Source organism: Simochromis diagramma, unplaced genomic scaffold, assembly GCF_900408965.1.
Source record: "Simochromis diagramma unplaced genomic scaffold, fSimDia1.1 OVJJ01000321.1, whole genome shotgun sequence".
NCBI classification, from domain to species: domain Eukaryota; kingdom Metazoa; phylum Chordata; class Actinopteri; order Cichliformes; family Cichlidae; genus Simochromis; species Simochromis diagramma.
This window is the reverse complement of record NW_024386772.1, coordinates 17,088,436-17,116,276: the sequence shown is the minus strand read 5'-3', so window position 1 is coordinate 17,116,276 and position 27,841 is coordinate 17,088,436. Positions and strand designations below refer to the sequence as shown.

The 27,841-nt window shown below is 40.1% G+C and overlaps 1 protein-coding gene across 19 annotated transcripts in view; it reads right to left on the bottom strand.

Moving 5' to 3' along the window:
* Positions 1-27,841, bottom strand: part of cacna1aa (calcium channel, voltage-dependent, P/Q type, alpha 1A subunit, a) — an 82,213-nt gene that overhangs the window by 14,506 nt on the left and 39,866 nt on the right. For 6 of the 19 annotated variants that reach the window (XM_040053244.1, XM_040053297.1, XM_040053313.1 and 3 more), the window contains 25 exons: positions 27,474-27,524; positions 26,479-26,647; positions 25,609-26,204; positions 25,170-25,519; positions 24,959-25,082; positions 23,579-23,708; positions 23,083-23,142; positions 22,873-22,985; positions 17,992-18,003; positions 15,910-16,009; positions 15,566-15,726; positions 15,243-15,383; positions 14,952-15,153; positions 14,701-14,865; positions 14,369-14,479; positions 12,740-12,823; positions 11,667-11,669; positions 8,210-8,326; positions 7,565-7,630; positions 7,159-7,256; positions 6,894-7,044; positions 6,259-6,386; positions 5,040-5,136; positions 931-1,036; positions 284-391 (listed from right to left, as the gene is read on the bottom strand). In XM_040053244.1, coding sequence (XP_039909178.1) covers positions 284-391; positions 931-1,036; positions 5,040-5,136; positions 6,259-6,386; positions 6,894-7,044; positions 7,159-7,256; positions 7,565-7,630; positions 8,210-8,326; positions 11,667-11,669; positions 12,740-12,823; positions 14,369-14,479; positions 14,701-14,865; positions 14,952-15,153; positions 15,243-15,383; positions 15,566-15,726; positions 15,910-16,009; positions 17,992-18,003; positions 22,873-22,985; positions 23,083-23,142; positions 23,579-23,708; positions 24,959-25,082; positions 25,170-25,519; positions 25,609-26,204; positions 26,479-26,647; positions 27,474-27,524 — 3,443 coding nt within the window. Of the gene's footprint in view, positions 1-283; positions 392-930; positions 1,037-4,073; positions 4,171-5,039; positions 5,137-6,258; positions 6,387-6,893; positions 7,045-7,158; positions 7,257-7,564; positions 7,631-8,209; positions 8,327-11,666; positions 11,670-12,739; positions 12,824-14,368; positions 14,480-14,700; positions 14,866-14,951; positions 15,154-15,242; positions 15,384-15,565; positions 15,727-15,909; positions 16,010-17,991; positions 18,004-22,872; positions 22,986-23,082; positions 23,143-23,578; positions 23,709-24,958; positions 25,083-25,169; positions 25,520-25,608; positions 26,205-26,478; positions 26,648-27,473; positions 27,525-27,841 lie in introns of all 19 variants that reach the window. The other 13 variants (XM_040053279.1, XM_040053343.1, XM_040053379.1 and 10 more) reach the window with 11 other exon arrangements.

The following is a 27,841-nucleotide window of genomic DNA, read 5'->3' as shown; positions in this document are numbered from 1 at the left end:
TGATCTCCACTTCAAGATACTGCACTATTGCGTGGGTGTGCGGAGCTGTTTTGTGTCTACCATGCAGCTTGTTTCAGTGCTTCTGTTTCTTCATGATCATTTTCACACAATCTGAGTACTGATGTGTGAGACAGATCTGAAAGCTGATTCAGAGGGTGCAGCACTGGAAAAAGACTGGTTTCGAGAAGCGGACCTCAGGGGGCATGGAGAGGAACAATGGTGGAGCATTAGGTGGTTGCAGAAAATGGAACTGCTGTGGTTTACCCAAACTCTGGTCACTTACACTTGTGTGGTGTCACCAGCAAATCCAGATGCTTCTGGGAGAGGTTGGGCCAGATTGCCATCATCTCTTTCCTTAGCTCTGCATCCATCTGGTGTTTGTCGATACCACCTAGACATATTCATTAAAAAAACAGAAGCATGCACACACATGCAGATACACACACAGATGTATGGACATCCATGCCCAAGTATGAGAACACAAATGAACACAAAACACAGAAAAATGCACATTAAGAAAGTTTACCCATACACACAAAACAACACACATTGTTTATAGCCATTCAGATTGAAAGGAAAAGGGGGAAAAGACATACAAACATGGAAACAGACAAACAGAAAAAAAAGGTTCCTTTTATTAGTCATGTAATTAAGATAAGCTCACAACTGAAGTGAAACACAAGCAATCAACTTTGTGAGCTGAAGGGCTACATTCAGTCTCACCTTCAGCCTCACACTAAATCTAGAAAAGTTCTACATATAGAAATAACAACACATCAGTTGCTGTATAGAGGATTGAGCATCAAGAAGAGTTCGAAGTTTCTGGTTCAGCATAGAAAAGACAATTCTGCTTTGAGGATGTTGGGGTTAAGAGAGAAGGAAGAAGAAAGCATGTGAAAATGTGACAAGTGAAAGTCAAATTGTCCGTACCCTTGGCAATCTTTATATCCAGCGCTGTGCGGATCAAGGCCATGAGAGTGGAGTTGAAGTGGACCGTGTTGTCATCAGCCACGGGCAGATCCATACGGAGCAATCTCTGCGAGGAAGCCAGTCAGGCAGTAAGAACATTGAGGAGAAGGTGGGGTGTATGTGGAACCTCCAGGTGAAAAGGGGGAAGGGCTCTGAGCTTGTAGCAGGGAAGGAGAGTGGGGAGAAGGGAAGAGAGGGTGGGTTCGGTAGTTGAAGGAGCTGTGCATAGCATCTGCAGCAGGCCCTGACTCTGTCTGTCTGTCTGCCTATAGTGGCTCAGACTTAAGTGTCAAATTAGGCACATATGTGATTATGAGTGCTGAAGTGACAAGAGAGTCATAGTAATGCCCAAATTCTTGTTCATTTTTAAACATCTAAGTCACAAATTGATTAGTGGAGACTTTTTCAGAATCACATTCTTATTTGCTTCATAACTGTCCAGGAACAGGCTGAGCAGCAGTTACTATTATCCAGAGCTCCCCCTAGTGCTTTGGAGGTTCACAGTGAAAACAACAGAGACCAGATGATAAACCAATAAGCCAACCGAGGGACTGGTCTAAGAAAGAGGAACACTGTGGTTTTTGTTTATTGGTTTTATCCTTTGCGGGTCTTGTTGGTTAGTAACAAACACACACGAATAATACGACTTACATCAACTAACAGAGTGACGTTCATGCATGTTTGGTGACAAAAGACAACAACCCGGCGACATCCAAGACATGCAGCGCACCATGCATCTCCCCCGTCCCCACATTCCAAAAATATGCCTCTCCTTTAATCCGTCTTTCCCCCCAAATCCTTCTTACGCATTCCACCCCCATGCAGCATGCAATGCAGGCACAATATGCCTCACAGGACAAGCAGCTGTGCAGCTGTACACAGAAAGCATCCTCTGTTGGCGACATTAAAATGAGTTTGTGATTGCTTTAATGTGGCTGTTATAGGAGGCATTAAGAAAAATAGTAGACAATGAGGCTACGCTGACATTTTCTGATGTCAAATGTGTGAACAAATGGGTATAGACTCGAAGGGTTAATAGGTGAGAGAGAGCAGCGTTCTGTGGAAAAAGAGGAAAAAAAACAACAACAACAAAAACAAAAAAAAAAGCCCACCATGGAAGCGTTGTTCTGGTGCTAAGACGCGTAATGATTTTTCAGGTGAACATAATCCAGGCGTGTGTAGGAAATATGAGGTGAAGCGAAATATTTCTTCTGCCAGAAAACAGATATAATAAGAACTGAAAGGGAAAGCTTAAGGGAAAGAGATGATAGAGAAAGAAAAATCAATAGGTTATGAGCTGGAGCACATAAAGAGAAAAAGTGACCGAAAATAGAAAAATAAAAGTCAAAACAATGTAATGTAAAAAAAGAAAAGGAATCACTGCCATACTTAGTTGGCTGTGTCTGTAAAGGGAAAAAAAATAAAGCAAGCAGTCCTGCCTGAAAAGCCATGCTGTCTCTCTTCAGGAGAGAATAGATCAAGGGTTAAAAGCAGCGACGCTAAAAGGATAGCTATTAGGTGGACTGGATGGAAGGTCCTAGTTAAGATTTAGATTCGTCTGGAAAGCAAATTGAGACTTATGCTAAATAAATTTGGATCTAGTAATATTTATCAGAGAAGACAAAGATGCTCAACCATGCATAAAAAGCATTATAGAATGCTAAGCACACCTACCAGGATACATTTTGGTATTTTTACTTTTACATTTCAGGAAGGAGGCTCATAGTTTGAAAGTTTATAGGCCCAAGTTGGATGATGGCAGGTGTTAAACATAAAATGTTCAATTGAAAAACAGAAAAGTAGAGAGTTAAAAAGCTTGGGTCAAATAGCACATTGTATCAGATCACAACGTCAGCAATCTTGACTTCTTTTATGTAATCGGATAAACGTGTTTAATCACATGCAGCTTTAAATCATGTAAAATCTCTGCACTATTTGCCCCAGCTCTACTGGAAGAGAAGTGGGAGGTGGAGAAAGCAATGGAGTGATCGTCTGTGCCTACAGATTGTGTGGCTTGCTGCCTCCTCAGGCTAACAGTAATCTGAAAATGATTTTTTTTAACCTGATCACGTGTAGCATGTAATGTAAATGTGTTATTAATGTTTAGTATATTCTTAATCTAACGGTTTGCATGATATCCATTGTACCTGTATTGTACTTGACAAATAGGGCATGTGCAGGAGTGATGCGGTGGTGTTGGTGGGGACTGGCCATGCAGGGGGGAAAGTGAGGGAGTGTACATGTGTGGAGAAGGGAGCAATATGCAGAGATAATGGGGGGGGGGGGGGGCTGGAAACAGAATAGAACTGCATTGACGACAGAACCAAAGGACAAAGAGAAGATTGGACTTGCAGATAGAAAAGGCTGCTTGGGGGCTTGGAGCTGCTACATGAAGGGTGACAGAAAAAGAACTGCTTCTGTATGGCAACCAAAGGCTCTCTGAGGAAAACACATCACTGACACAAGCCCTTCTGCTCTCTCTACCATGAGAAGTAACAGAAAATATCTGTGTAGGTTGATATGACCTATTTCTGTGTGTTTCTGTGTATGCGTCTACCTCATCCACAGGATGGAACGAGTCAGAGGACATAAGTCTAATGGACCTTCCAAGCCCTGCTGCACACGCATGCTTCTGTGTAAGTGTATGTATTGAAGGGTGCCTACATGTGTGACACGTTTATCTGCTTAATAGGTGTCTTAATGTCTTCATACAGCATTGATCTATACAGTTAAACGAGGACACTACTAATCGTGAGGTGTGTGCCTTTTGTGCTTTTGTGTATGTGAGCTGTACACGGTGCAAATGAGCTGAGAAGATCCCTCTTTGTCATCCCCTCCTGTGGATACAGACCCCTTATCTAAACCCGTCAACCTAACCATCCTGCTACCTCCACCCACAAGTCCCACATCACCACACAACGTCACAACACCGACCAGCCCACCCCCACTTTCCACAAAAAGAAACAGGAACAGAACCAAAGAAACAATGACACTAAAAGTTTACACCACGTTGATAATTTAAATCATTGTTCTAGATAGCCTTCCCCCCCAAAAAACCCACATCACCCATAGAAGACTTGGGTGAAGATGGGGGCCTTTCTGACCTTGTAGGCCACCCGAGCTGGACACCTCTTCCCGAGGCCTAGTGGAGGACTCATGTGCCTCAGCATGTCATACATTTCCCTGCAACTGATCCTGCCACTGCATCATCAGCCATGCCACCACCCCGTTAACAAGAAAGAGAGAGATGCAGATATTCCAAGAAGGAGATATACAATGGAGAGAGAGTGAAAGAGTAGCAGAAAAGATTTTAGAGAAAGATAGACAGAAAGCAGGAGAGAGAGAGAGAGATGACTGAAACAATGTTTAAAAAAAAAAACAACAACAGAGAGACAAGGTTATTGGGAGGATTTGGAGAGACTGTTTTGGCTGTGTGGCTTCTCTTTGAGTAACAGTACTCTCTAACAGGTTGTCATATCAGAGAACAGGGTAAATGACAGTGGATAGGGAGGCGAGCAAGAGGAAGAATTTAAGGAATAAATATCCTCTTGTAGTATCAGAAGATAATTCTGTGCAAGAACAGAACAGGCAGAGCCTGACAGCGGGCGCCAAGCTGCTCCTGCTCAGACAGGAGAGGAAAAGGAAGAGGAAGGAGTGAGGGAAGAAGTGTCAATGCAGTTTCTGTCGTTCCCCCAACCCCCCAACAACCAAGAACAATGCAACACTACAGTGGGCGACCGTAGCTTGCTACATTATAGCCATGTCTCCACAGCAAGCAAAAGGAAAAAAAATGCTCATATATTTATAAAAAAAGATTATTTTTTCCAACATGATAAAACGCCTTGATGTGAATTCCCCCTCCCTATTTCGGTTAATGCATTTCGCATGCTTCTCTGGGTGTCTGCATTGTCCCGCACATTCTCTCAGCAGTTCAGAATGCAAGTCGATAATGGTGGAAACAAAGTTTTAAAGTTGAAATGAAGAAGAAAACAAAGCGGCATTCACTCCATTCCTGGATGCTGTGGCTAGCAAGTGTGATTTAAGAAGTTTTGTTTGAATGGAAGTCAAACCTTGCAGGCCACCCTATGGGGGCATTTCTTGCCTAAGCCAAGAGGCGGGTCGATAACTCGTAATAAACTGTACATGTCCTTATAATGTATGCGCCCGCTGCAAGAAGAATACAGGGAGTTAACAAACACGCGCACACACACACAAGAAAAACACACGCACGCGCACACACACAGGCACACACATCAAGAAAGAAGAGGGGACATTGGGAGGAAGAATACAAGATTGACAAGAACACAGTATCTGGAAATACTTTACAATATAGAAGAACTGTAAAAACTGACTCTTACGACATCACTTGAATGCACTTATACAAACTCTACATGCACATACAGAAATAGCAGAAACATAACTGAATGGCACATTCTGTTTAAAGTTGTCCTAAACAGTGCCTTCTTATTGTATTCTCTTCTTCTTCTTTGTTTATTACTTGGTTTCCTTAGAGGTTAAAAAATAGCATGTTAGTCTCAAGAAAGGCAATCCTAACACAACTGTACAATAGAAATGGTGCACAGCATATTTATTGCACACCATATTATTTGTATTTTCTATTTATAGTAGTGCATTCTATAGGTAGGCATGAGGGAAAAACACAGGCACTGGAATACAGATACCATGAAACTTAGCATGTCTACAATATACATTTGGACTACACGGAAGCTTCAGTTTGGAGTGTAGAAGTTTGCTTGTTAAGTTTTTGACAGTATACCGATTCCAGAAGAGGGAGAGTGTTAGGAAGGGGTGAAGGGAGTTTACAGTAAAGGTGAGGACAGAGTGGGAGGGGTTGTACGGTGTGAGAGAGATAACCAGATGTCTGATGAGGTTATACTCAGATCCGTTACAGCCCCCTTGCAGCTATTTCTTTAGTAAATTAATGTTTTAAAAAGCCGATGCTTGTATGTGTTCAATTCTCTTGTTCACTGTATCACTTTAAAAAAAAGTCTTCACACCAAAAAAAGAAAAGAAAATCTCAAAATTAAGGAGAAGTAGCCGCTTTAACTTCTTGGGTCTCTCTGTGTGGGCAAGCTTATTAAAATATAGAGAAAAACATGCATTAAAGGTGTCTAAATATCAGGTTTTAAATAGTGTCTTTGTTGTTGTATGTACAAACTCTTAAAAGTATATTTTTATGAATATATGTGCAAGTACTACATGTGTAAACAGATCTGTTCCTTGTGCTTGTGCCTCTTTATACCTGAGTATAGGCGTTATATAACTCACCAGGCAGCAGGGTCATACTCCGCCCATATCCTGACATACTCATCCAAATGGTGAGGTCCTAGTATGGATGAATCTCTAGTCAGGTACTCAAAGTTGTCCATGATAACAGCTACAAACAGATTCAGCATCTACGCATGCATGCACACAAACACACACAGCGACACACATACAAACAGAAAAGTTACAAAAAAAGTTACAAACAGCCACTGATTTCACAAAATCACTGGTTTAATAGCTGTGACGTGAAATGCTAATTTACTTAATCAGCTTTAACTAAAAGATGGACAATTTTATGTTATTGTTAGTCTTGTTATGTCTTATTATGTCATATTACGTTATACCAAGTTATGTCATGCAATTTTACGATATGTCAGGTTACAATGTGGTATTTCATGTTACGTTATGATATACTATATCGTGATACATTATGTTACGATGTTATGATCGGTCACATGATGTTATGTTAAGTTTTGTCAAGTCATCTTATGTTGTGCTGTCGTGTTATGCCATCCCTAGTTATGTGTATGTTATAATGTGTTTTGTCATGCTGTGTGGCATTGCATTGCACTGTGTTGTGTCATGTAATATTATATTATGTTATGTCGATCAGTAACTGGGATAACCCGGGGGCTCACCAAGAATGAACAGAAGAAGATGAACGACACAAAGTAGAGGTAGGCAAACTGGCTGCCACAATCTGGATCTGTATTCCCTGACTTGAGGTCACATTCCTTACCCCCAAGACACGCCAACATGATCTCGTGCCATGCCTCACCCGTTGCACTCCTTCAAACATACAAAAAGATTATTTTACCTATCCAGAATTGAATGACCTCAAGAGAGACTGGGGCATGCATGGAAATGTATATTATAGGTTTACAGAGTTACATATAAAAGCACCTAAAGAGAAGCATAAGAGCCTCTACAAAGGTCCTGAAGTTGTTATGTTGGTTGATGGCACTGTCTCCAACTTCGTCAATTGCAATATTCCCAAACAGCTGTCAAACACAATGATACTGTTAAAAGTGAAAACTAGACGATGGTTTTTGTTTGCTAAACATTTAGTCTTTTTTGCCACAAAAACATACAGGAACAAAGATTATAAGTAACAATCTGAAACTAAGACATAAATCCCATTTTGACATTTTTGTAATGTTCCTTCTCTTGCTATTATACTCCAAATATGATCACTCTTTTCACTATCATTTAGTATGCTGCACTCCTCGTCATTATAGTTATACTATAAAATATATTTAATGCATCCCAGCAGCACTGGAGCAAGTTTTAGGTTGAGGTTCTCACCCACCTGCATCCCAATGATGGCGTAGATGAAAAACAGCATGGCAATGAGGAGGCAAACATAAGGCAGTGCCTGAAAAGAGACACAATAAATGTTAACTAATAAGCTAGATCCTGCATCTATCTATCTATCTATCTATCTATCTATCTATCTATCTATCTATCTATCTGACACCTGGTGGAATATCTCACAATTAATAAGTGCCTCTATTGGTCTTATGAAAATCCCTCCATGGACTCCAGAAATTTCTGAAAACCATTGTTTTAAAATCCAAGTTAAAAGTTTAACCTCAAACATGCAGTGAAAAAAAATATGAAGACCTCCGTCCTCTCTTGGCTCCTTTGTATGATACACATACACTGTACCTTTAAGCACGACAATGCTACCAATGTTAGGAACAGCTTCCTCTAAAAGAATTGCTGGCAGCCAATTTAAAATGAATAATGCCTTTTAACAACACATTTTACAGTTTAATATAGGGTTCAAATCAAAATCAAATTCTTTTTTTTAATATACTTTTGCACTGCACCAAAACCTCTTTTGTAAAAGGAAGGGATCTATACAGTGAATACACTGCACTGACATGTAGCGTCTACACATATCAATGCATGTGATTTTTCAGGGTAATAAGCTGTATAATTGGAAACAAACCTTGAAAGACTGAACGAAGGTCCAGAGCAAGATTCGGATGGTTTCTCCCTGTCTCAGCAGTTTGATGAGACGAGCTGCTCTGAACAGCCTTAGGAAACTTAGGTTGATGAAATTATTCTACAATACAGCCACAGTATAACCAGAGAAATGGGGGAGTTGAGGAAGGGAAAAGCAAGGGAAAGAGAACAGAAATAAAGGATTGTGAAAAGGGAACAAGAGGGGGGATTGGGGAATGGAAAGGGAAGGAAAATAGTTAGTCGTACTTCAAATTATGCAGGCAATCTTCCTTACAGACGAATAAAAAAAATGAGAAGAAAAACAGTCAAATCCAAATTAAAGAAGATTCAAACTCAATACAAATAATAATAAAAAATATCAGGAGCCAAACAAGTCAAAGCAAACCAAACTCAAATCAGCAAGGCTCCAAACAAGCTTTTCATATCCAGTAATGTAGAATCAAACCATACAACACAGGGGAAAGGAAATCATCCAGATCTAACCAGTTTCATCCAATTGGGATATATGTTTTTAGTAATTGTGTTAGGACTGGTGAGGAGTTAGAGTGCAGGGACTTCAGGACACTTCTTGGAAAGACAACCAAATGCACTAATTCTCCGAAGGCAAAATATGCAACGTTTCAAATGAAGCAAGCCGCAGCATGCAGATGTGAACCAAACACAAGGCAAAGCAGCCAATGCAAGGCAAGCAAAAACGGCAGCTCATGCACCATCCAATAGGACCGACTGCCAAAGTCATGTGACATACAATAGTGATGTCACTGTCAAATAAGAGCAGAGGGTGGTTCAAGGACCAACAAAGGTCATTACTACATAGGTGAATTTCTTTAGGTTACCATTTTCCACTCTCATCAGACTGAACACGTGACTAATAAACTGTACATAGTTTAGCAGATAAATCTATTAGACTGCAGGTTGAGATGTGAAGTGCTCAAAAGTAACTGGTAGCAGCACATGCAGACTTTATTCAATTACTGCTTATATTGCATTACTGCATGTTTCTGTGTGTGTCTGTGTGTGCAGGGGTTTCTGCCAGTGGCATGCAATGGGCAACATGCATCACTTGTTCTTCCTGCCACTGTCAAAGCTTTGGATTTAATATGTTGTTACTAGAAACACTCTCCCAGCAACTTTTATACATATATGTGGATAAATTTTACCATCTACTGTAGTTTCTAAAACCCAATCCTTTACAAACTGAATATTAGTGTTGAGTAAAGGATATATTTCAGCACACGCTTGTGGAGATATACAGTGACTAGCTGGGAGATAACAAACGCAAATGTACAAGTTAAGGGTTCAGAGTGATCATAGCAAAGCAGTCAAGCAAACTGTACACATTCCAGAGCCAGAACGTTGACTGGGATGCAGCTGAAACACATGCAGTAAAATAAGATCTCCAAAAAATTACAAACCATCTACATGTGGATGTTGCAGAGTTATGGTTTATAGCAGCAAATTTTTGGATTATTGGTTGGTTCGAAGAACAACCAGAGAGATTGACCAAGCCAGTTGTCATGGGTGGACACAGAGGAATCATAGTGCATTTTGATTGGATGGAATCACAGCAAGTAGTAGGTGTTGAGGGGAGAAGGGGATTGGAGAAGTAGATTACAGTAGATCGTCGTTAAGTTTGAGGACGATTTAAAGAAAGCATGTGAAAAGATAAAAACAAGAAAGAAATCAACAGTCATTCAAAGAGAAATTAGCACAAAGGTAAGTGTCTGTAGATTTTACACATTCATAATGCTGATACCAAGAATCAAGGCAGCATGAAAAAAGAAAATACATGGATTCTAAAAATCCATGACTGTATGTCGATACATAAGTGAATAAAATCTTGAGTAGAAATAATCAAGACCAAATGAACAAAGATTCACGCTCTGTACCAATTAATAAATAAATAAACTAATAAATAAAAAATAAAAAAATAATCAGGAGCTAAACAAGTCAAATCAAACCAAACTCAGAAATAGAAGATTTTCCTATCCAGGCAGGTAGAAACAAACAATACAACACAGGGGAGAGGAAATCATCTAACCATACTCAATCAATTGGGATCTATATTTTTGTAATAATGGTAAGATTGGTGAGGCATTAGAGTGGAGAGACAACAGGGCATCTCTTTGAAAGGCACTAATTCTCAACCTTTCTAATGAAGCAAGCTACAGTACTAAGATGTGACCCACATACAAGGTAACCAAAAACTCATACACCACCCAATAGGACTGACTGCCAAAGTCATGTGATATATAGTAATGATGCATCTGTCAAAGAAGAGCAGAGGTGGTTATAATAATGTAATGTTTGCAATGTAGGTGGATTTTCCACGTAGTTGAGACAAGAAATATACAGAGCACATAGCCTCCACTTATTACAGCTTATATTGCATTATTATAAATCGTTAAAAAAAAGAGAGAAAAGCCTTTCAGTAGTAATTGTTACATTGGCTCTTGATTCTTGGTTACAGCTGCAAATACTCTACAACTCTGACTTCAACATTATTGGGGATAGTTTTTGAATTTCTTCTTAAATTAATTCTGTCCAAGAAATGGCTTCATCTCCTAAATACAGATTATGTACAGGGAGTGCAGAATTATTAGGCAAGTTGAATTTTTGAGGAATAATTTTATTATTGAACAACAACCATGTTCTCAATGAACCCAAAAAACTCATTAATATCAAAGCTGAATGTTTTTGGAAGTAGTTTTTAGTTTGTTTTTAGTTTTAGCTATTTTAGGGGGATATATGTGTGTGCAGGTGACTATTACTGTGCATAATTATTAGGCAACTTAACAAAAAACAAATATATACCCATTTCAATTATTTATTTTTACCAGTTTCAGCTTGTGTGTCTTGTTCAGTGGTGGTCGTCTTTCAGCCTTTCTTACCTTGGCCATGTCTCTGAGTATTGCACACCTTGTGCTTTTGGGCACTCCAGTGATGTTGCAGCTCTGAAATATGGCCAAACTGGTGGCAAGTGGCATCTTGGCAGCTGCACGCTTGACTTTTCTCAGTTCATAAGCAGTTATTTTGCGCCTTGGTTTCGCGCTTCTTGCGACCCTGTTGACTATTTTGAATGAAACGCTTGATTGTTCGATGATCACGCTTCAGAAGCTTTGCAATTTTGAGACTGCTGCATCCCTCTGCAAGATATCTCACTATTTTTGACTTTTCTGAGCCTGTCAAGTCCTTCTTTTGACCCATTTTGCCAAAGGAAAGGACGTTGCCTAATAATTATGCACACCTGATATAGGGTGTTGATGTCATTAGACCACACCCCTTCTCATTACAGAGATGCACATCACCTAATATGCTTAATTGGTAGTAGGCTTTTGAGCCTATACAGCTTGGAGTAAGACAACATGCATGAAGAGGATGATGTGGACAAAATACTCATTTGCCTAGTAATTCTGCACTCCCTGTATTCCTATCAATACCATCTGTTATTCAGAGTTTACTTCTTAAGCAACAAGAGGCTTTTCTTAAAATATGTCCCAACAATATACAAAGAACATTTGTACCAACCTTCAAATATTAGCTTTAGGTTGAGTCTCTCTGATTACCTTCTGTATGTAGATTTATACAAATGTACTATTTTTGGGGTTCTACATTAAATACCTTTGTCTCAGATTGTCAATAACTATCTAAACACACCACCTCAACAACTTTGCATTGCCTACATATACAGCTGTACAGCATCTGAAAATAACAATGTCACGTTTAAATAGATTTTTAGGATTGAACAAGTGTTTCACAAATGATGCTCAACCCAGTTTCATGCATCACATAATAAATGCACTGACACACAATTTCATCTCCTTAATGGACATAGTGAGGTAATACAACATTTGAAAAATCTGAATGCAGGTCCTAAATAAACTGAATTAACTCATTTTGTTTACTTGGTTCAGCGTGTCATTACAGGCAATTTGGTGCAATATTTAGCAAAAATGTAATGCTGCACACCAAATCTAGGGCACTCATTCATCATTGATCTTAATATACCCATAATGTTGTTGATGCTGTTGTTGTTTCAGGTACTTCTGATGCAGTTGCAAACTGATGCACCCACTGACCACCCTAATATTATAATAAACTAAAAGGCTGCTTGGAGAGGCTATGGCTCACTATAGGTAATCAGCATGCTTCCTGCCTTCCTGCCTGTCAGTGGCTCGGCACTGGTTGGCTGTATTCCCATCCCACCAACTGGGACAATTATATAAGACTTTCAAGAGATGCTCATGCATGACTGAGCAACTCAACACTGGCCTCTAACTCATGCTCTCTCCTTACTCCTTGTCTTGTCTACTTAATGTTTTTTAGATGGTGAGGCAGATGTGAAAGTCCACAAACACATTCTGAAGTTCACCAAACATACCTCAGTCATACCTGTTTAAGAAAGAAACATGCTAATGTAATATCACATCTGTTTGTTTCCAGTTTGACTTTTCAATACAGGAGTGTAAAACATAAACATCTGTACACAGACACCTCAAAATCTGGTACTTACCCCAAGCTCAGTAACGAGGATGTCTGTAATGCTGCCCAGAACTGTCACACAGTCAAAAATATTCCAGGCATCTTTGAAATAATTCTGTGATCAGCATAAGAGAGAGGGAAAAAAGAAGTACAAGAAAGCGAGAGAAAGAAGAAGAGACGAGACAGGGACAGAGAAGAACAACGAGCAGGATAAAGGAGAAAAAAGGAGGATATGAGGTGACATGAGGCAAGAGTGACACAGTAAAAAGCAGAAGAACATTGATGTGGCAAGGAAGCAGACAAAGAGTAAGGAGGGGAAGAGATAAAGATTGACAGAGAAATTGAGCAACGCAACGGGATGGAGCGCAGACAGATCACATGAAAATAACAAGCAAAAGGATGTATAAGTCATATTTAAATGAAAAACCATACCAAGGAGAAAAAAAAGTAAGAAGTAAAGAATTAGAAAATGAGACAAGGACAGGAAAATACAGAAGGGGAACAAGAAAGTGGAAGAAAACAAATGTCAGTGTAGGACAGGAACAGGAAAGAAATTAGATGAGACAAATTGACCATCAGTGAAGGGAAGCTGGAAAGATACCAGCACACCAGGGACACATTGTACTGCATCACAAGACTATAACATCCATCAAACAACATACAGTACAGCAAAAACCAATTTGAATTTCTTTCAGTTTCAAAAACGTTTAAAAATTCTATTATAGCCCTCCATTTATAGATATATATGCAAAAAAAATTTCAATCTATATTTGATTAGATATTTTTTAAAGCATTCTTTCAATAAGTGGGGACACTCAAAGCAACGAGTCATATAATACTCGGGACAAAATGCTAATAAGCCTCTGCTTCTTTGCTTACCCACATATTGCCTGGAGCCAAATTGTGCATTAGACAAGTGGAAGGACCAGGGGAGAGCAAGGGAGGCGGATATTAAAATAAACCACTTTGACACACACACACGCACGCACATACACACACACGGACACTAATATCTCTGAGGGCTGGGATTATGTGTGCTTACGACATGCCTAATACGTACATAAGTTTATCCATGAATCAGAGCTGATGCTGTCTACTCACCACCCGCTCTCTAATCTTTGCTTCTCTTTTGGCCGCCTATATGTCACTCACTTTCATTTTTTCAGTTAATATATTATAATCCCACCTCTGTCCTTTATCACCTCCCATTCATTGTCAAACTATCTCGTCTGTACTTTTTTCTCTCATCTGCATCTTTTGCCAGTAAAATAACTTTATCACTGATTTTTTGTAGCTTCTGATTTGTTTAAATTTTTGGTTTTGTAACTGAAAAACAAATCATTTGATTATTGCCAACAATCCGAATAGCATTAGACAGTGTAATACATAGATTGATGGAGAAAGTGGGGGATGCAGGGTAATCTAGTTGAAAGTCAGGCCCAGATGAAGAGCTGTTTTTGGCTGTAAAGCTCAACTCATAAAATTTTCCGTTTTTTGTTTTGTTTAGTATATGGGCATTCTGTTCATTTTAAATGGTAAAATTCATTCAATACAGAAAAAAGGCATAAAAATAAATATGTATATATGTTCTTATGGGCTTCTCGTATTTTTACAGAGCAGTACATCATCGCCACACATAAACCCAGAAATACTCACTCACCAGTGCTCCAAAGGCGATGATCTTGAGTACACACTCCATGGAGAAGAGGGAAGTAAACACTATGTTCAGGTTGGCTAACACAGCTTCATAGGTGTCGGAGGCTCCGTAATACTGTAAACAAAAACACACATAGGCAGTACGTCTCTCAGAAAAGCAGAAGTATTTGAATCATTCCAAACTAGTAAAGGCTGCTTGTATCTTTTTTTAAGGCGCAGGCAACAAGAGCTAATGGTATAAATTTAGACGTTAAGTTCAGCAACTCGGTGGCTGTCTTGGTGTTTATGTTGTTCTGTGCATTACTTATTCCTTGTTTGGGGCTTGCAGGCCTTTACCTTCATCATCAGCACGATTGTGTTGAGCGCGATCATCGCCATGATGGTATACTCAAATGGCGGTGACACCACAAACTCCCACATACGGTACTGAAAGCTTAGCTTGTTTTGTGGCATGTGGCGTGTCAGAGGCTTGGCGTTGATGGCAAAGTCTATACAGGCTCTCTGTCAAAAACAGCAGAAAAAGACATTTTCGGTTTGCATCGTGCCTTTCCATCATGCAACGCTCCAGTTTCGGAATCCTTGCTCACCTCATTCTTTTCTAAACTGTAATCTTCCATCATCTTGTCGCCTTGTTCCTGGAAGGTGATGATAATGAGAGCTACGAAGATGTTGACGAAGAAGAAGGGGAAGACCACGAAGTACACCACGTAAAAGATGGACATCTCCATCCTGTATCCTGGACTTGGGCCCTGATTCTCGTAAGTCGCATCGACCGAGTGTTTCAGCACCCTGAAGTGACAGTGAAGTATTGTTAGAGGTTGTCAATATCCACACTTGCTCTATTTATGAATGAATATATTCACATATAGGCTACTCACTGCGGCCACCCCTCTCCAGTAGAGACAGTGAAGAGGGTGAGAAGGGCCCAAGCCACATTGTCGTAGTGGAAATCGTACTTCTTCCACTCCCGCTTCTGCGCCTTCACTTCGTTATCACGTTCGTACACCAGATACTCGCCTCTGAAAAACACAGAATCAGCACAAGGACTGAAAGGAAAAAAACTTATAAACGTTTGCATTAGGTATGACACAGAGGATGGAGAGGAGACACTTTAATCTTTAAGGATTAAACCAAAAGTTATGCAGGTCACCAGGACATTTTCACAGCGCAAGGTGAAAGGAGTTGGGTTTTTTTTCCTGACCTGCAGTCGCGCTCAAATTCTTTGGATTCATCAGTGCAGTAAAAAAAACGCCCCTTGAAGAGCTGCACAGCAACCACAGCAAAGATGAACATGAAGAGTAAATAGACGATCAGGATGTTGAGCACATTCTTCAGAGAGTTCACCACACAGTCAAACACAGCCTGAGGACAAAGCAAGAGAACAACATAATATTAGGGGGGGTTAAAGAATAATAGATGATGGTAGATCAGGGTGTAATTTGTATAATTTTCTTGGTTGTTGTACTTACCTTAAGGTAGATTTCATCAATAATCTGTGTAAAAGTGAAATATAAGTGATGGAGTCTCTTTGCTGTGCAACCGTACCTTGAGTTTGGGAAGTCGTTTAATAGTCTTTAGAGGTCGTAGCACTCTCAGTACCCTCAGCGACTTGATGGTGCTGATGTCTTTTCCCTTGCTGTTCCCCCTACACGTGTTTACACACCAAAAACAGAGAAGACATACATGTACACACAGGAGAGTGAAAGTTACAAGTCTCAGCAGACTTAGTATACGCAGCACATGAAAGCCTTAGTCCTCTCGATTCCAAAATGGCGATGGGCAGCCATTTCTTGATGGCATGTGTGTCCGAGTTAACTCAAAATCAATGAGTAACTACGTCTGGGTTAAGTGCATAGCAACGCATGCAGCATTGCTATCATATTACGCTTTAGCCTTATTCCTAAGTGTGAGGATAACATCGTAGCTACATGCTAGAATTAGGTGGGGATTTATAACTAGAGTACATGCTATGGGAACAACTGATATCATTCCTGTCTGAATGCTATCTCCCTTGTGTAGTGTTTTGCAATGTATTTCAATGCCTTTCAAAAACACTAAAGCCTCAGTTTGCCCATGCGCAGTTAATGGTGAAATCTGTTCATGCTGCATTGAAACCTTGCTTTCCATGCTGCAGTATTTCTTCTTTTAAGCAGCAGTTTGAGGGGTGGAGAAATTTATTCTATAGAGAGACATTTAGAGAGAGAGTTTAGCTGTAGTCTCAGCGAGAACAAAATTGTATTCTGTCGTAGGGCAGTTGAGTAAGAGGAGCAAAGCAAGGGGCTCTTCTGCTCGTCACCGTAAATGCGTTAAAAGTTTTAACACATTTTCAAAACGCCTTCAATTTCAAGCATATGCCACAATTTGGTAGTGTCGTTGTGCTTAAAAATGGGAAAAACTTTTTAAATGAACAGCCAAACTCTCTCTTGATGACTCATCTAGTTAATTTCTATAAGCTCCAGGATTAGCTTGTTTCACAGCATTGTTCAGACAGCATGGAATCTTGTCTTGCATGGTTTTTGGCCAAGACAAAGATTTTATAAAGCATTTCCCAATGAAATGCTGAGCCAAACCTCTCTTTGTTTTTTTCACTTTGGCAGTGTAACTGTCCAGGCACATATGCCATAGAGTGTTAAATTATAATAGACCTCAAAGGCTATGTTCAGACTGAAGACATGGCAGATTTGTTCCTTAAATCAGATGTTGTGATCAGACTTTCCTTATCTTCAAGTGTTATAGTCAGATTTGTGCTTCCAGACATTACCAACCTATCTTTATGGGTTTCTGTGGTAACGCCATAGGTATCTCTCTAGCTATAGCAAGTAGCTTAAGATCCCTAGCTACTTGCTATAGCTTCCAAAGTGAAAGGTGTTGTTGTCCAAACTTTCTGAATAGGTTTCTGTAATCTAGACATGTCAAATACTGGATTTGGGCTGGCACTGTGTACAAGGCTGCAGGAGCCTAAAGAAACAATGCAGGAGTTAACTGATGCTGACTTTATGTAAACTGGCTGCGATTAGTTTAATAGAAAATTTGACTGTAATTCAAATGCCCTGATTTTAACAAATCCTCACATATCCAGTGTACAGATCAGGGTGAAGAGGTCACTGAAAGTGATCCTTAGGGGGGCAGCAGCTGTGTATACAGCTGCCTGTGTCTTACAGCTGTTAGACCAGATGGCAGACTGGTGGTGGCTGTGTGTGTATTTGCACACAACCACCACTAATGTGTGTATCTGCATGTGTGTGTGTGTGTGTGTGTATGCAAATCACTGTGTCTGTGTTTTTATCCATCTTTGGTTAAAAGTTTCTTTCTTGATCATGTTCATATCCATATTTATTGAAATAAAAATGTGTGGAAAAACCTGCAATTAAAGCACAAATATCTCCTTTGCATCTGTGTGAATCAGCTGAGGACCTGACAGAAGTTAAGATGAGGTTTAGTTGGGTTTGAGTCCGAGTTGTTCCATGGTGAACAATGGATTTAAAAAAAAATGAAAAATAATATAGACAGATACACATTTCAACTTTGACAATGGATGAATGAGAAGGAAAGAGATGTGTGATCAGAGAAACAGATACCAAGAGTGCAGAAGAAGAAAATGAGGAGGAAAAAGTGAGAGAACTTTACCCGCTGCCGCTGCTGCTCGTAGTCCGAAGAGAGATATGAGTAAGAGGTGAGAACAACAAGACAGAGGAGACAAGGTGGGATAAAGAAACAGAATGGGACACAGAAAAGGAAGGATTTTGAGGGAAACATCCATATGAGAGAGAGAAAGGGGAAAAAAGAAAAGACAGTACCTTCTCTTGTTAGATCAACCAACCTACTCACAGACTCCTCTTACCAAATAACAAAATACACATTCAGATAATCTCTTACATTCACAATTTAGCCCCCCCCCCAAAAAAAAACAACAAAAAAACAAAAACAAAAAACAAAACTGCTTGATGAGTGTGCAAGATTTCAAATGGTAACTAGTGCTACTCTGAAAATGATCTAATGTGTAAAACGTCATGATTAACAATTAAATATTCAAATTACTATTATTAAGGACCAGCAAGCCCACATATAAACTCATTTCAGGCACATAGCAGAGTAAACACTACCTGGTGAAACAAACCATCTTAGAATGTCAACGTGCGCTTCAAGGCAAACCAAACTTGATTAGTCATCATCTCTGACTCTGAGCCTGTCTGGATCTGAACCTCAGTCTGACTGCAGAAATATGAAGGACAGCTGCATAAGTGGTCCAAGACACAGCAGCCCTCAGACCAGAATAATTTGATTAAGGGAGTGATAAACATCTCCAACAAGACTTCTGATCGCTTCAGGAGTGCTGTTTGATTTCACCAATTGAATTAAGGTACTATCTGGATGGGTAGGAATCTTTTCTTACTGGTTCCGATCTCCCATCAGCCATTAGCACGATAAACCTCTACTATAGTCAAATTGGGCTTGTTTGTTCGTTTTCTTCAGATTAAGGCTACATTATAATTCATACTCAACATTTCCACTGGATGAATTTGGTCTTGCAGAGAAGATACACAGAGAAAGAAAATTCAGCAGTGAAACAGAAAGAGGTTGGGACACACAGAAAAGGTGGAGACAAAGATCTCTGTATATACAAACAGAGAGACACAAATTCAACTAAAATGAGGGGAAAGAGTGTTGGTTAAAACACACACACATATAAAGATGATTCACAAAGAGTGAACGTCTTGACAATGGATCACCTCTACCAGAACCGTGGAGCACCTGCCATGTTCATGAGTTCTTAATTCAGCTGGACTTTAACAATGTACTACGGCATAGTTATAAAGTGAGCAGATAAGCTGGACAACCTAGTTTATGTTAGATTAAACCAAAACTATTTTAGCATAGCAGCATTTGAAAGCTGGAAGGTTTTTATTAGTTGAGATTATTGGTAACTTGTTGGGTTTAACTCTTACCCACTGGTGGGGATAGACTGCTGAAGGCACAGACCTGAATCTTGGTGAAATAATTCACGACTATTCCCAGTGACCGTGCCAAAATTTCTAACATTTTTGCCATAGTTCCAGAGACTCTCATTAATTTCAGTAAACAAAATACCGAATGACAAAAAAAAGCCTATTTCTTCATTTAAGCGTGCAGCATATTTTCTTCGGTATATCTGGAGAAATACCTGCGAAAGTGCACTGTTTCACAGACTTTTCCGCGACCAGAATGATGAGAAAACTAAGTACATTTTGAGTGTCGTCGTGATGTATGATAAAAAGAGGTGGAAGAATGGACACAAAGTGCAGAGGAGGAGCAGTTCAGTAAAGGTGGCATAAAAGATGGGTCATTAGGACCGCAAAAAACCCCAACTGTTTGAGGAGATCTGAGGGGACAACGTCACAAGATATCATTCTGGGACTATGAAAATCCAAGGTGTCATCTTTAGTTCAAGTCATTACTCAAGTGTCAGTTTTATTCAATTCAATTCAAGAAAACTTTATTGATCCTGAAGGTTGACCCCGAAGGAAATTGGGTTAAGGCTGCCGACCTTTGCCAGCGCCGACTTACCCTTCTGACCATACATACATTACACAAACATCACATGGGGAAGACAGGTCAGAGAGGTATAAAGTCAAAAGTTCAAAATGTATTAATTTATTTGTATCACTTAGCTATTCCCATATTAATTTGCAGTATATTAATCGAAGACCTCAAGTGGTTAGATACAGACCACACTCACAGAGTCTCTGAAAGTTTCTCATTTCAGTTCAGTTTAAATAAAACTGTCAAATATATTCGGATTAATACAAATTCTGTACTGTATCACCTATTTACACTTACAGGAGCTGCTCAGCCTGGAAACCCATACTATGAAGCTCCTAATTCATAGTTTTTGTGTTGCTGTTAAAGTCAGAGGAGGTTGGGAACTCTGCAGCAGTGCGTTGGTGACTTTTTTACAGTGTGTACCTGCCTAACCCTGCTTTGTAACTTTTGTAAGGTCTGCCATATTGTGGTTGTGGTCCATTTTGCAGTAATACCAGTTACGGTTGACTGTGGAATATTTAAAAGGGAAGAAAGTTCATGAACTGACTTGTTGTAGGTATGGTGTCTTATATTATCACCATGCTTAAATTCACTGAACTCTTTAGAACAACAAATGTTTGTAAAGGCAGACTGTATGGCTAGGTGTCTGATCTGTGGCAAAAGCTGTAGTTAAAAGAGTGTGAAGCCCAAAACTTTTGTCCATAAGTGTATGTTACTGGTGTTTAAGTTAAAATGAGCAGAGCATCCTCCATCCAAGAGGCTCCAAGTCCACCAACTTCAATGACCCAACACAGAAGAATGCTAGGTGCCTTATAATCCAAGTGTCCAAAAGCTCATAGCAGTTTAAGCTATGTAGGTTTGCTTTCAGTCACTTCCACAGTAAAAACAATATCCAGTGTCTTCACATATTGCAGACCTGTGTAAAAATCTATGGTATATCATTATCATTAATTTGAGAGCACAAATATATTATGCGGAAACATATCTACTAGGGGTGCAACAATACTCGTATCGATATTGAACCGTTCGATACAGTGCTTTCGGTTCGGTACGCATATGTATCGAACAATACAAAAATTTTTATTTATTTTATCAACTTTTCTTCTGACCATGCTGTCTGTGTTGAGTGCTCAGTGGATGTGCGTTCGACTACTCCGCCTAGGCTGCACTGTCGAGTGCAGATCCACTGAGCGCAGCGCGAGCTAGCAAGACAGAAGCTAAGCTCATTGCAACATGGCAACTGCCTTAACGCTACCCGAAATTGAACCTCCCCCACCCTCATTCGGAGCTGGCGTTTGGTACTATCTTGGTTTTCATGTGAAGTATGACCCTGATGGTAAGCGCGTCATGGACAAAAGTAAAACAGTATGTCGGATGTGCCACGCAATGCTCAATTTGTGGGAACTAGTGCGTTAGCACAGTTAGCTTGTTAACGTGTTAACGCCATCCAGCCCCACGCACGGGGCGATCCGTGGTAACTCGTTAACGGAGATTTGCCGTGTTATGGCGTTAATGTCATTTTAACGAGATTAACGCTGACAGCACCAGTGGGAACACAACAAATATGACTGCACATTTACGCCGACATCATCCTAGTGCAAAGACAAGTGGAAGCAGACAAAAACAACAAGCACACATGCTACAAACTTTACCCGGATCATTTAGACAGCCTTAGCACATGATTCTCCTTATGGGGACCTGATATGTTTAATATGCTGCTGAGAATATAGCCCAGAAGAAGCATATAGTATAGCTTTTATTTTGAAAAGAGCCATTTCTCTGTTATAAACTCTCTTTTCCAAAGATGAGTGATTTCTTGATCAGATAGATATTTTTATTATTATTATTTTGTTGTTTCAGCAACATTAAATTTAAAAACTGTACTTTTGAGTTAAAATATGGTAAATGGTAAATGGCCTGTATTTATATAGCGCTTTACTAGTCCCTAAGGACCCCAAAGCGCTTTACATATCCAGTCATCCACCCATTCACACACATATTCACACACTGGTGATGGCAAGCTACATTGTAGCCACAGCCACCCTGGGGCGCACTGACAGAGGCGATATAAATATATATTTATAATTTTAATAAATGACAAATTAAAAAGGCATGAACATTTTTTTGTATCGAAAAAATATCGAACCGTGACACCAAAGCATCGAACCGAACCGAACTGTGAATTTTGTGTATCGTTGCACCCCTAATATCTACATATATGTGTATATATTATATCCAAAACATGACATCACATTAATGCAGACTTCTAAATCTATAAATTGCTTTATATTCTCACATACCATGCAAAAGCAAAATTCATGCTTTGTACCAGCATAGCACTTATTATCTACAGCCTAACTCAGTAATCAACATGTAGTTGTATTTTTATCTTTACAGCCATGCAAATCAAGTAAAGATTAAAGTACCTGCTTTGTAGTAGAGAACGTAGTTGAGATTTTTGGTGACCTGGCCGGGGTTTGCATGGGCCCTTTTACTTTAGAACGCCCTGGGCACTAAAGGGTTACAGGTGCAAAGGGTGGTCCTCACCTCTCACATGGGGAGGTAGATAGGGAGAGGATGCTGGGATCTATTTTATAATGTGGGAGTGTTTACGCAGAAGCTGGAAGGAGCTTGAAATAGGAGGAGCTTAAAAATTAAAGGACTGCAGGAGCAAAATGTGAACGTGAGAGAAATGAAGTAAGGACATGGCCAAAAAAAGAGGACAGGTCTTTTGCACTCTAAATAAAGGTAAGACTTGGGTTTATGGTGGAGGATAACAGGACACAAGAGAATGAAAAAGTGCCAAGAGAGAAAATGTATGCGAGTGAATGAAAGAAAAGTGTGTAGGATAGAGAAAGTAGAGGCCAAAAATCAGCCATGGTTGAGTGAAGAAGAACAGGGGACGCTGTACTCCAAGGTACCAGTGAGAGGGGAGAGGAGCGGGAGAGGAGAAAAGAGAGCAGAGGGGGAAGCAGGAGGGAGACTTACGCTAAGGCGTAGGCGTAGGCCACCAGAGCACCACTAACCACTATAAAGTCAAGGATGTTCCACAAGTCCCGGAAATAAGAGCCCTGGTGCAAGACCAACCCCAGATCCACCATCTAGAAAAGAGACCAAAAACAAGGACCCATTACAGCCTTTATCAAAAAGAGGAGAATGTTTGTCTCAACACTGAGGAAAAATGCTGATTTGTCTCACCTTTACTAACATCTCAAAAGTAAAAACTCCTGTAAAGACGTAGTCAAAATAGCGCAGAACCTGCACAAAGAAAAAGTGAGCATATGATGATTTTGTATTTTAGATAAGTGCAGTGTTGCACTTATTTTGCATCATCTGATATTATATTACTAAAGAAGGCAGTACTTTAAACTTCAACTGTTTCCTGTGCATGTGTGGTCTGTGAGTTTGTATCATTTTGCTGAGTCTGAACACAGAAAATCCTGAATATTGTGTGTGCCACTTAATTGTCTACCCACTATAAAACTGTCAATAATCATTTTAAGTGCTGAATTTATATGTTCTATCTCATACTCTATATAGTTATTTCATTTACTGCTCAGACCTCCACGCACGTAAGGCTAGGGAGATGGCAAAAATAACCTTGAGAGTAAATACAAAAACTAATAGATAAATTATATGCATAATATTTTTGTTGCCAAAAGAACCAATAATACATGTATGATGAATTTCTTACATCGTTTCGAGGGGAATTGGGCCAAACAGGGTCTTCAGCTGCCAGGGCAATACTGCTCATTGCAATGACCAGCAGGATGCACATCTCAAAATAACGCAGGGTGCAAATGTAATGGCATGCTCGTCGAAACCTAGGAGCAGACAAAGATATTTGTTTTTCTCTTGCATTAATGCAATGCATACCATTATGTTTAATTTATAACTATAATGAAGGCCATTGTGGAGGCTAAACAAAATTTAAATCCCTCTCAAATACTCAACTAATGTTTAAACAGCTCTGTGTTAATGTTTACACAAACTAGACCTGCTCATTTGCTAAAATTAGGCTTTGTGTCTTTAACAAATTTTAGCAAATGACCTTTTCATGCTATGCCAGCACAGTCTAGAATACATGACATAATGATTGAGCTTCATTTGAAATAGTTTTTGAGATAGTGACAGGCAAGTCAATCTTTCCATCAGCACTGTGGGCAATTGTGGGACCACAGTAGAAAAGCTAAAGTAAAGCAGGGTTTACCCAAATATCAATCTGGGAATCCATCAGTTTGTCAGTGGCCGGGCAGTGGCAGTCTTTTCTTGGTTTCTGGTGTAGCCATCAGGATCAGATAACTGATATGTGGTTCATGCCTCCATTTTCCATCCATTGGGCAAACCATTGTAAGGTACAGACAATTTAATAGACTGCTAAATCCACACCAAACTGCATCAAATTAACTAAAGAGGCAAGAGTAGCTGTCTAGACACTAACTACATCCTTCGCTACCCTCAAAATATTATACCAACAATCAACTTTATCTCATACTTTTGGATCAAAAGTCAACTACAATAAAGCTGACTTTTGACTGTGCAAAGTATAGGCAACAGAAAACAGCTATACAGCATTAGAAGAGTGGAGATATGGACATTATTTTTTTTCACTGCACAAAAGGACAAGAGCGTGAAGGTAAAATGGAAACTGCATCCATTATAGTATTATACTGCTTCATCTCTTTGCAAACATCTGCACAGACAGCATGCTAACGCAAAGCTAGCCAAGAATGATGATAAAGCTGAGTGCATGTTGACCCCAGCCCAGCAGCCAGAGCCTGAACTTCAACAAGTAACAAAAGCAGTGATGAGCAGTCAGGCTTGCAGCCTCTGTTTTGACCTGTTTATGTTTCTCATGCTTTCAAGTCTCTTTGGGCTGGTTTTCATCTTTGCTTTGTGTTGCTGACTTTGTGTTCACACTTAAGGAAAGATGTGTCCTCATTAGGATAGGGATTTAGCCAAAGGTTTATATGGTTAACTGGTAATTATGAGACAGTGTGTTTCAGTTTGCAATTTGTGCATATACTACGTGTGCTAGCCTGTGCATTGGTAATTGTTAGTACGTATCACTTACGGATTGGTGGTCGAGAAGATGAACATGGAGCTATATGGAGGCATGGGCCTAGGCCCTCCTTCCCCTCCTTCCTCATCATCATTTGTAGGAGGTGGCAGAGGTTCAGTGTTGGCATTTTTATTAACTGAAGGTAGGAGGAAAACATTGTAAAGAGCTATAAAGTAGCAGAAGAAATACAAAAGAAAAGAAAAACACATCCATTCACCCCTACCTTGCAGTATGGCATTGGTGGATGGAAATATGGGCATGTCCACAGCAGTATAATCAGGGTGGGGCAGCCTGATCACACTGTTTGCACGGTGATGTCCGACATTCCCATAACTATCCAACGTGACCAAACTTCCACGAGTGCCACTGTTAGCAAGATGAAGGGCAGATCCAAATCCAGGGGTGACAGTGTGACTGGCCACTGGATAGGGGCGACCCTCGCTAGGTGGTGTAGAACCAGACACCAGTTTGGTGTTCATGAGGTTGTCCATGTCCTCACTGTACTGGCTATTCTGCCTTGAGAGACTCTTTTGGATGGGCCGTGTGGTAGATAGGTTTGGGACACTGCAGTCCCTAGGAAGAGGTCAAAGAAAGAATTACAGCCATCAGATTAGAGGAGATTGTAAAAAGGATGACTGGAAAACGAAAAATGAATGACATACTTCCTTCTGTGTGAGCACATACGCTTCCCCTCGCCCTCTGTTTGGCTTCCACGCCGGCTTCTTCTTGACCTCTTCTCACCGCCATTGCCTGCTCGCTCATGCTCTCCTCCTTCCCTACTCCCATCCACTCCTTTGCTCTTATGTCTTCCAGATTTTCCAGCTCCTCCCCCACCTTCCTCACCATCTTCAGCATTCTTTCGATGTGACCTTGGCTTCCTGTGTTCGGACTGCCCTCCTCCTCGACTCCCAGTCCGCGTGTGGTGATGGCGCCTGGGTAGCCTCTCCTCTGAACCCGGCCCAGGAATCACTGTAGCATCCAGACGGACATGAGAGCTGTGGTGATGCTCACTTTTGCGGCTCCGTCTACTCTCCGTGGATTCTCCCCGCTCCATGGGAGGTTTGGGTGGACCTGAACCTCCTCCACCATCCCCTCCCACTTGGCCATGGTGCTCAGGATGGTGCTGGCTGACACAGAAGTCTGAGTTGTTGCCAGTTGTCTTGTTTGTGTTGTTATTACGATTTTCATGGGGGTCCACCACTAAGGGTCGATCAAGATGGGTCTTCATGTCTGGACGGATGTGACGTGAATAGTTGACCTGCAAGGAAACGAATGGATAGCGAAACAGCACAGAAGGAATAATTTCAAATTTTGGTAATTCATGAGAGGAGGCAAAACTTTAGAAGACCTACATTTCAGTTATATATTGGAAATTTCCAACCAATATTTAGACCATAGTTGGTAAATAAGCCACCGATAAATGATTAACAAGAACAAATGAAAACCAATAAAAGTCATCATCAACACTCGTGGCCATAACTTGTGTACACTGATAGCACAAGTCTAGGGGCCCTTTTTGCCTTTTCCTTTACATTGTTGTGCTCCTCCCTCCCTGTCCTTGCCTTCCAGCGGTCATCTGCGTCCAATTCGTTATAGAGGGCCTCGCGGCTGGATGCCAGAGTCTGCTTCCTCAGCTCCTTGGTGCGCTGCTCCCACACTGACTTGCTGACTCCCTTAATGTGGTTCTTCTGCTGCTCCTTGCTGCAAAATGAAGCATGGTGGAAAAGGTAGAAAGGGATTGGCCTCGTTAAGACCTGCTTTAAGACTTGATGCTATGCAAATGAACGCACAAAGACATGAGAATGATGAAGTGGAAACCAACACTAAAAATATAACTACATCAAATAGCAAGGACATAAAGACACACTGGGGGCCACAGACACTTAAAGGGTCATTTGACTGGACCTATAAAACAACGCAGCTCTTAACAGAACAGGGCTTTGGGTATCTGCACAGCTTGCCAAAGCACAAGGCAGGACGGCCCTATTTTGGTAAACCACGTGGGAAACAGTGTGGAGGATAACACTGAGGCGAGGTCCGAATTTGTTCAAATTATACACAACTAATCATCCCATGCTAAAGTACATAAAATTTAATGGACAGATTTTGTGCAGAGCAAAAATAGCCATTGAGCTGAATTGAATGGTTTATATTTGTTAGAATAACTGATTTCTTGTTTTTGCAAAAAGATGAGATAAAAAAAACACCCCCAAACTGTCAGTGACCACCTCCTTTCTTACCCTCCAAAATTTCTATCAACTTTAACTCACTTTTCTCTCAGGGCCAACAGTCAATGACAATAAAGCAACAGCCGTAGGCAACAGAAACAGTACTTTAAAAAATAAGCCAACATAAAGAAAAAGCTTAAAAAAAAAGCCAGATATGTACAATAATTTTGAAAAAAACAGAAGTTACGAACAAAGGGCCAAGAAAAGGATAGAGATCTAAAACATGAAAAAAGCAAGGAATGGTTGTAAAGTCAATAAACAGAAGGAAGTCATAAATGAATAAACAAATAAATAAATACCAGTCCAGAAAGGGGTCAGAAGCGTTGTGACACTCACTGTGTACTTTGTTGCTGAGGAGGGAAACAGCTGGTGAGTGAGATGACACAAAAGAACAGAAGGAGGATTTCATTCCAAAATGGGCTATCCATTAATTTTTTTAAAAGAAAGGAAAAAAAACACAAAGTGCCAACTCTAAAAAAAATTATCGCTATCCATGACAAAAGTGTTACATGTCTAGACTACTAAAAAAGTAAACTATAATCCTGAAATCCAAAAATGGAAGTGAATCTTAAAATATTTTTTGTCAAAAATTTAAGCATTTTGGAATGCAACCCTTCATACACAGAGACACAAAAGACACATACACACACTCAACAAAATCCATTTT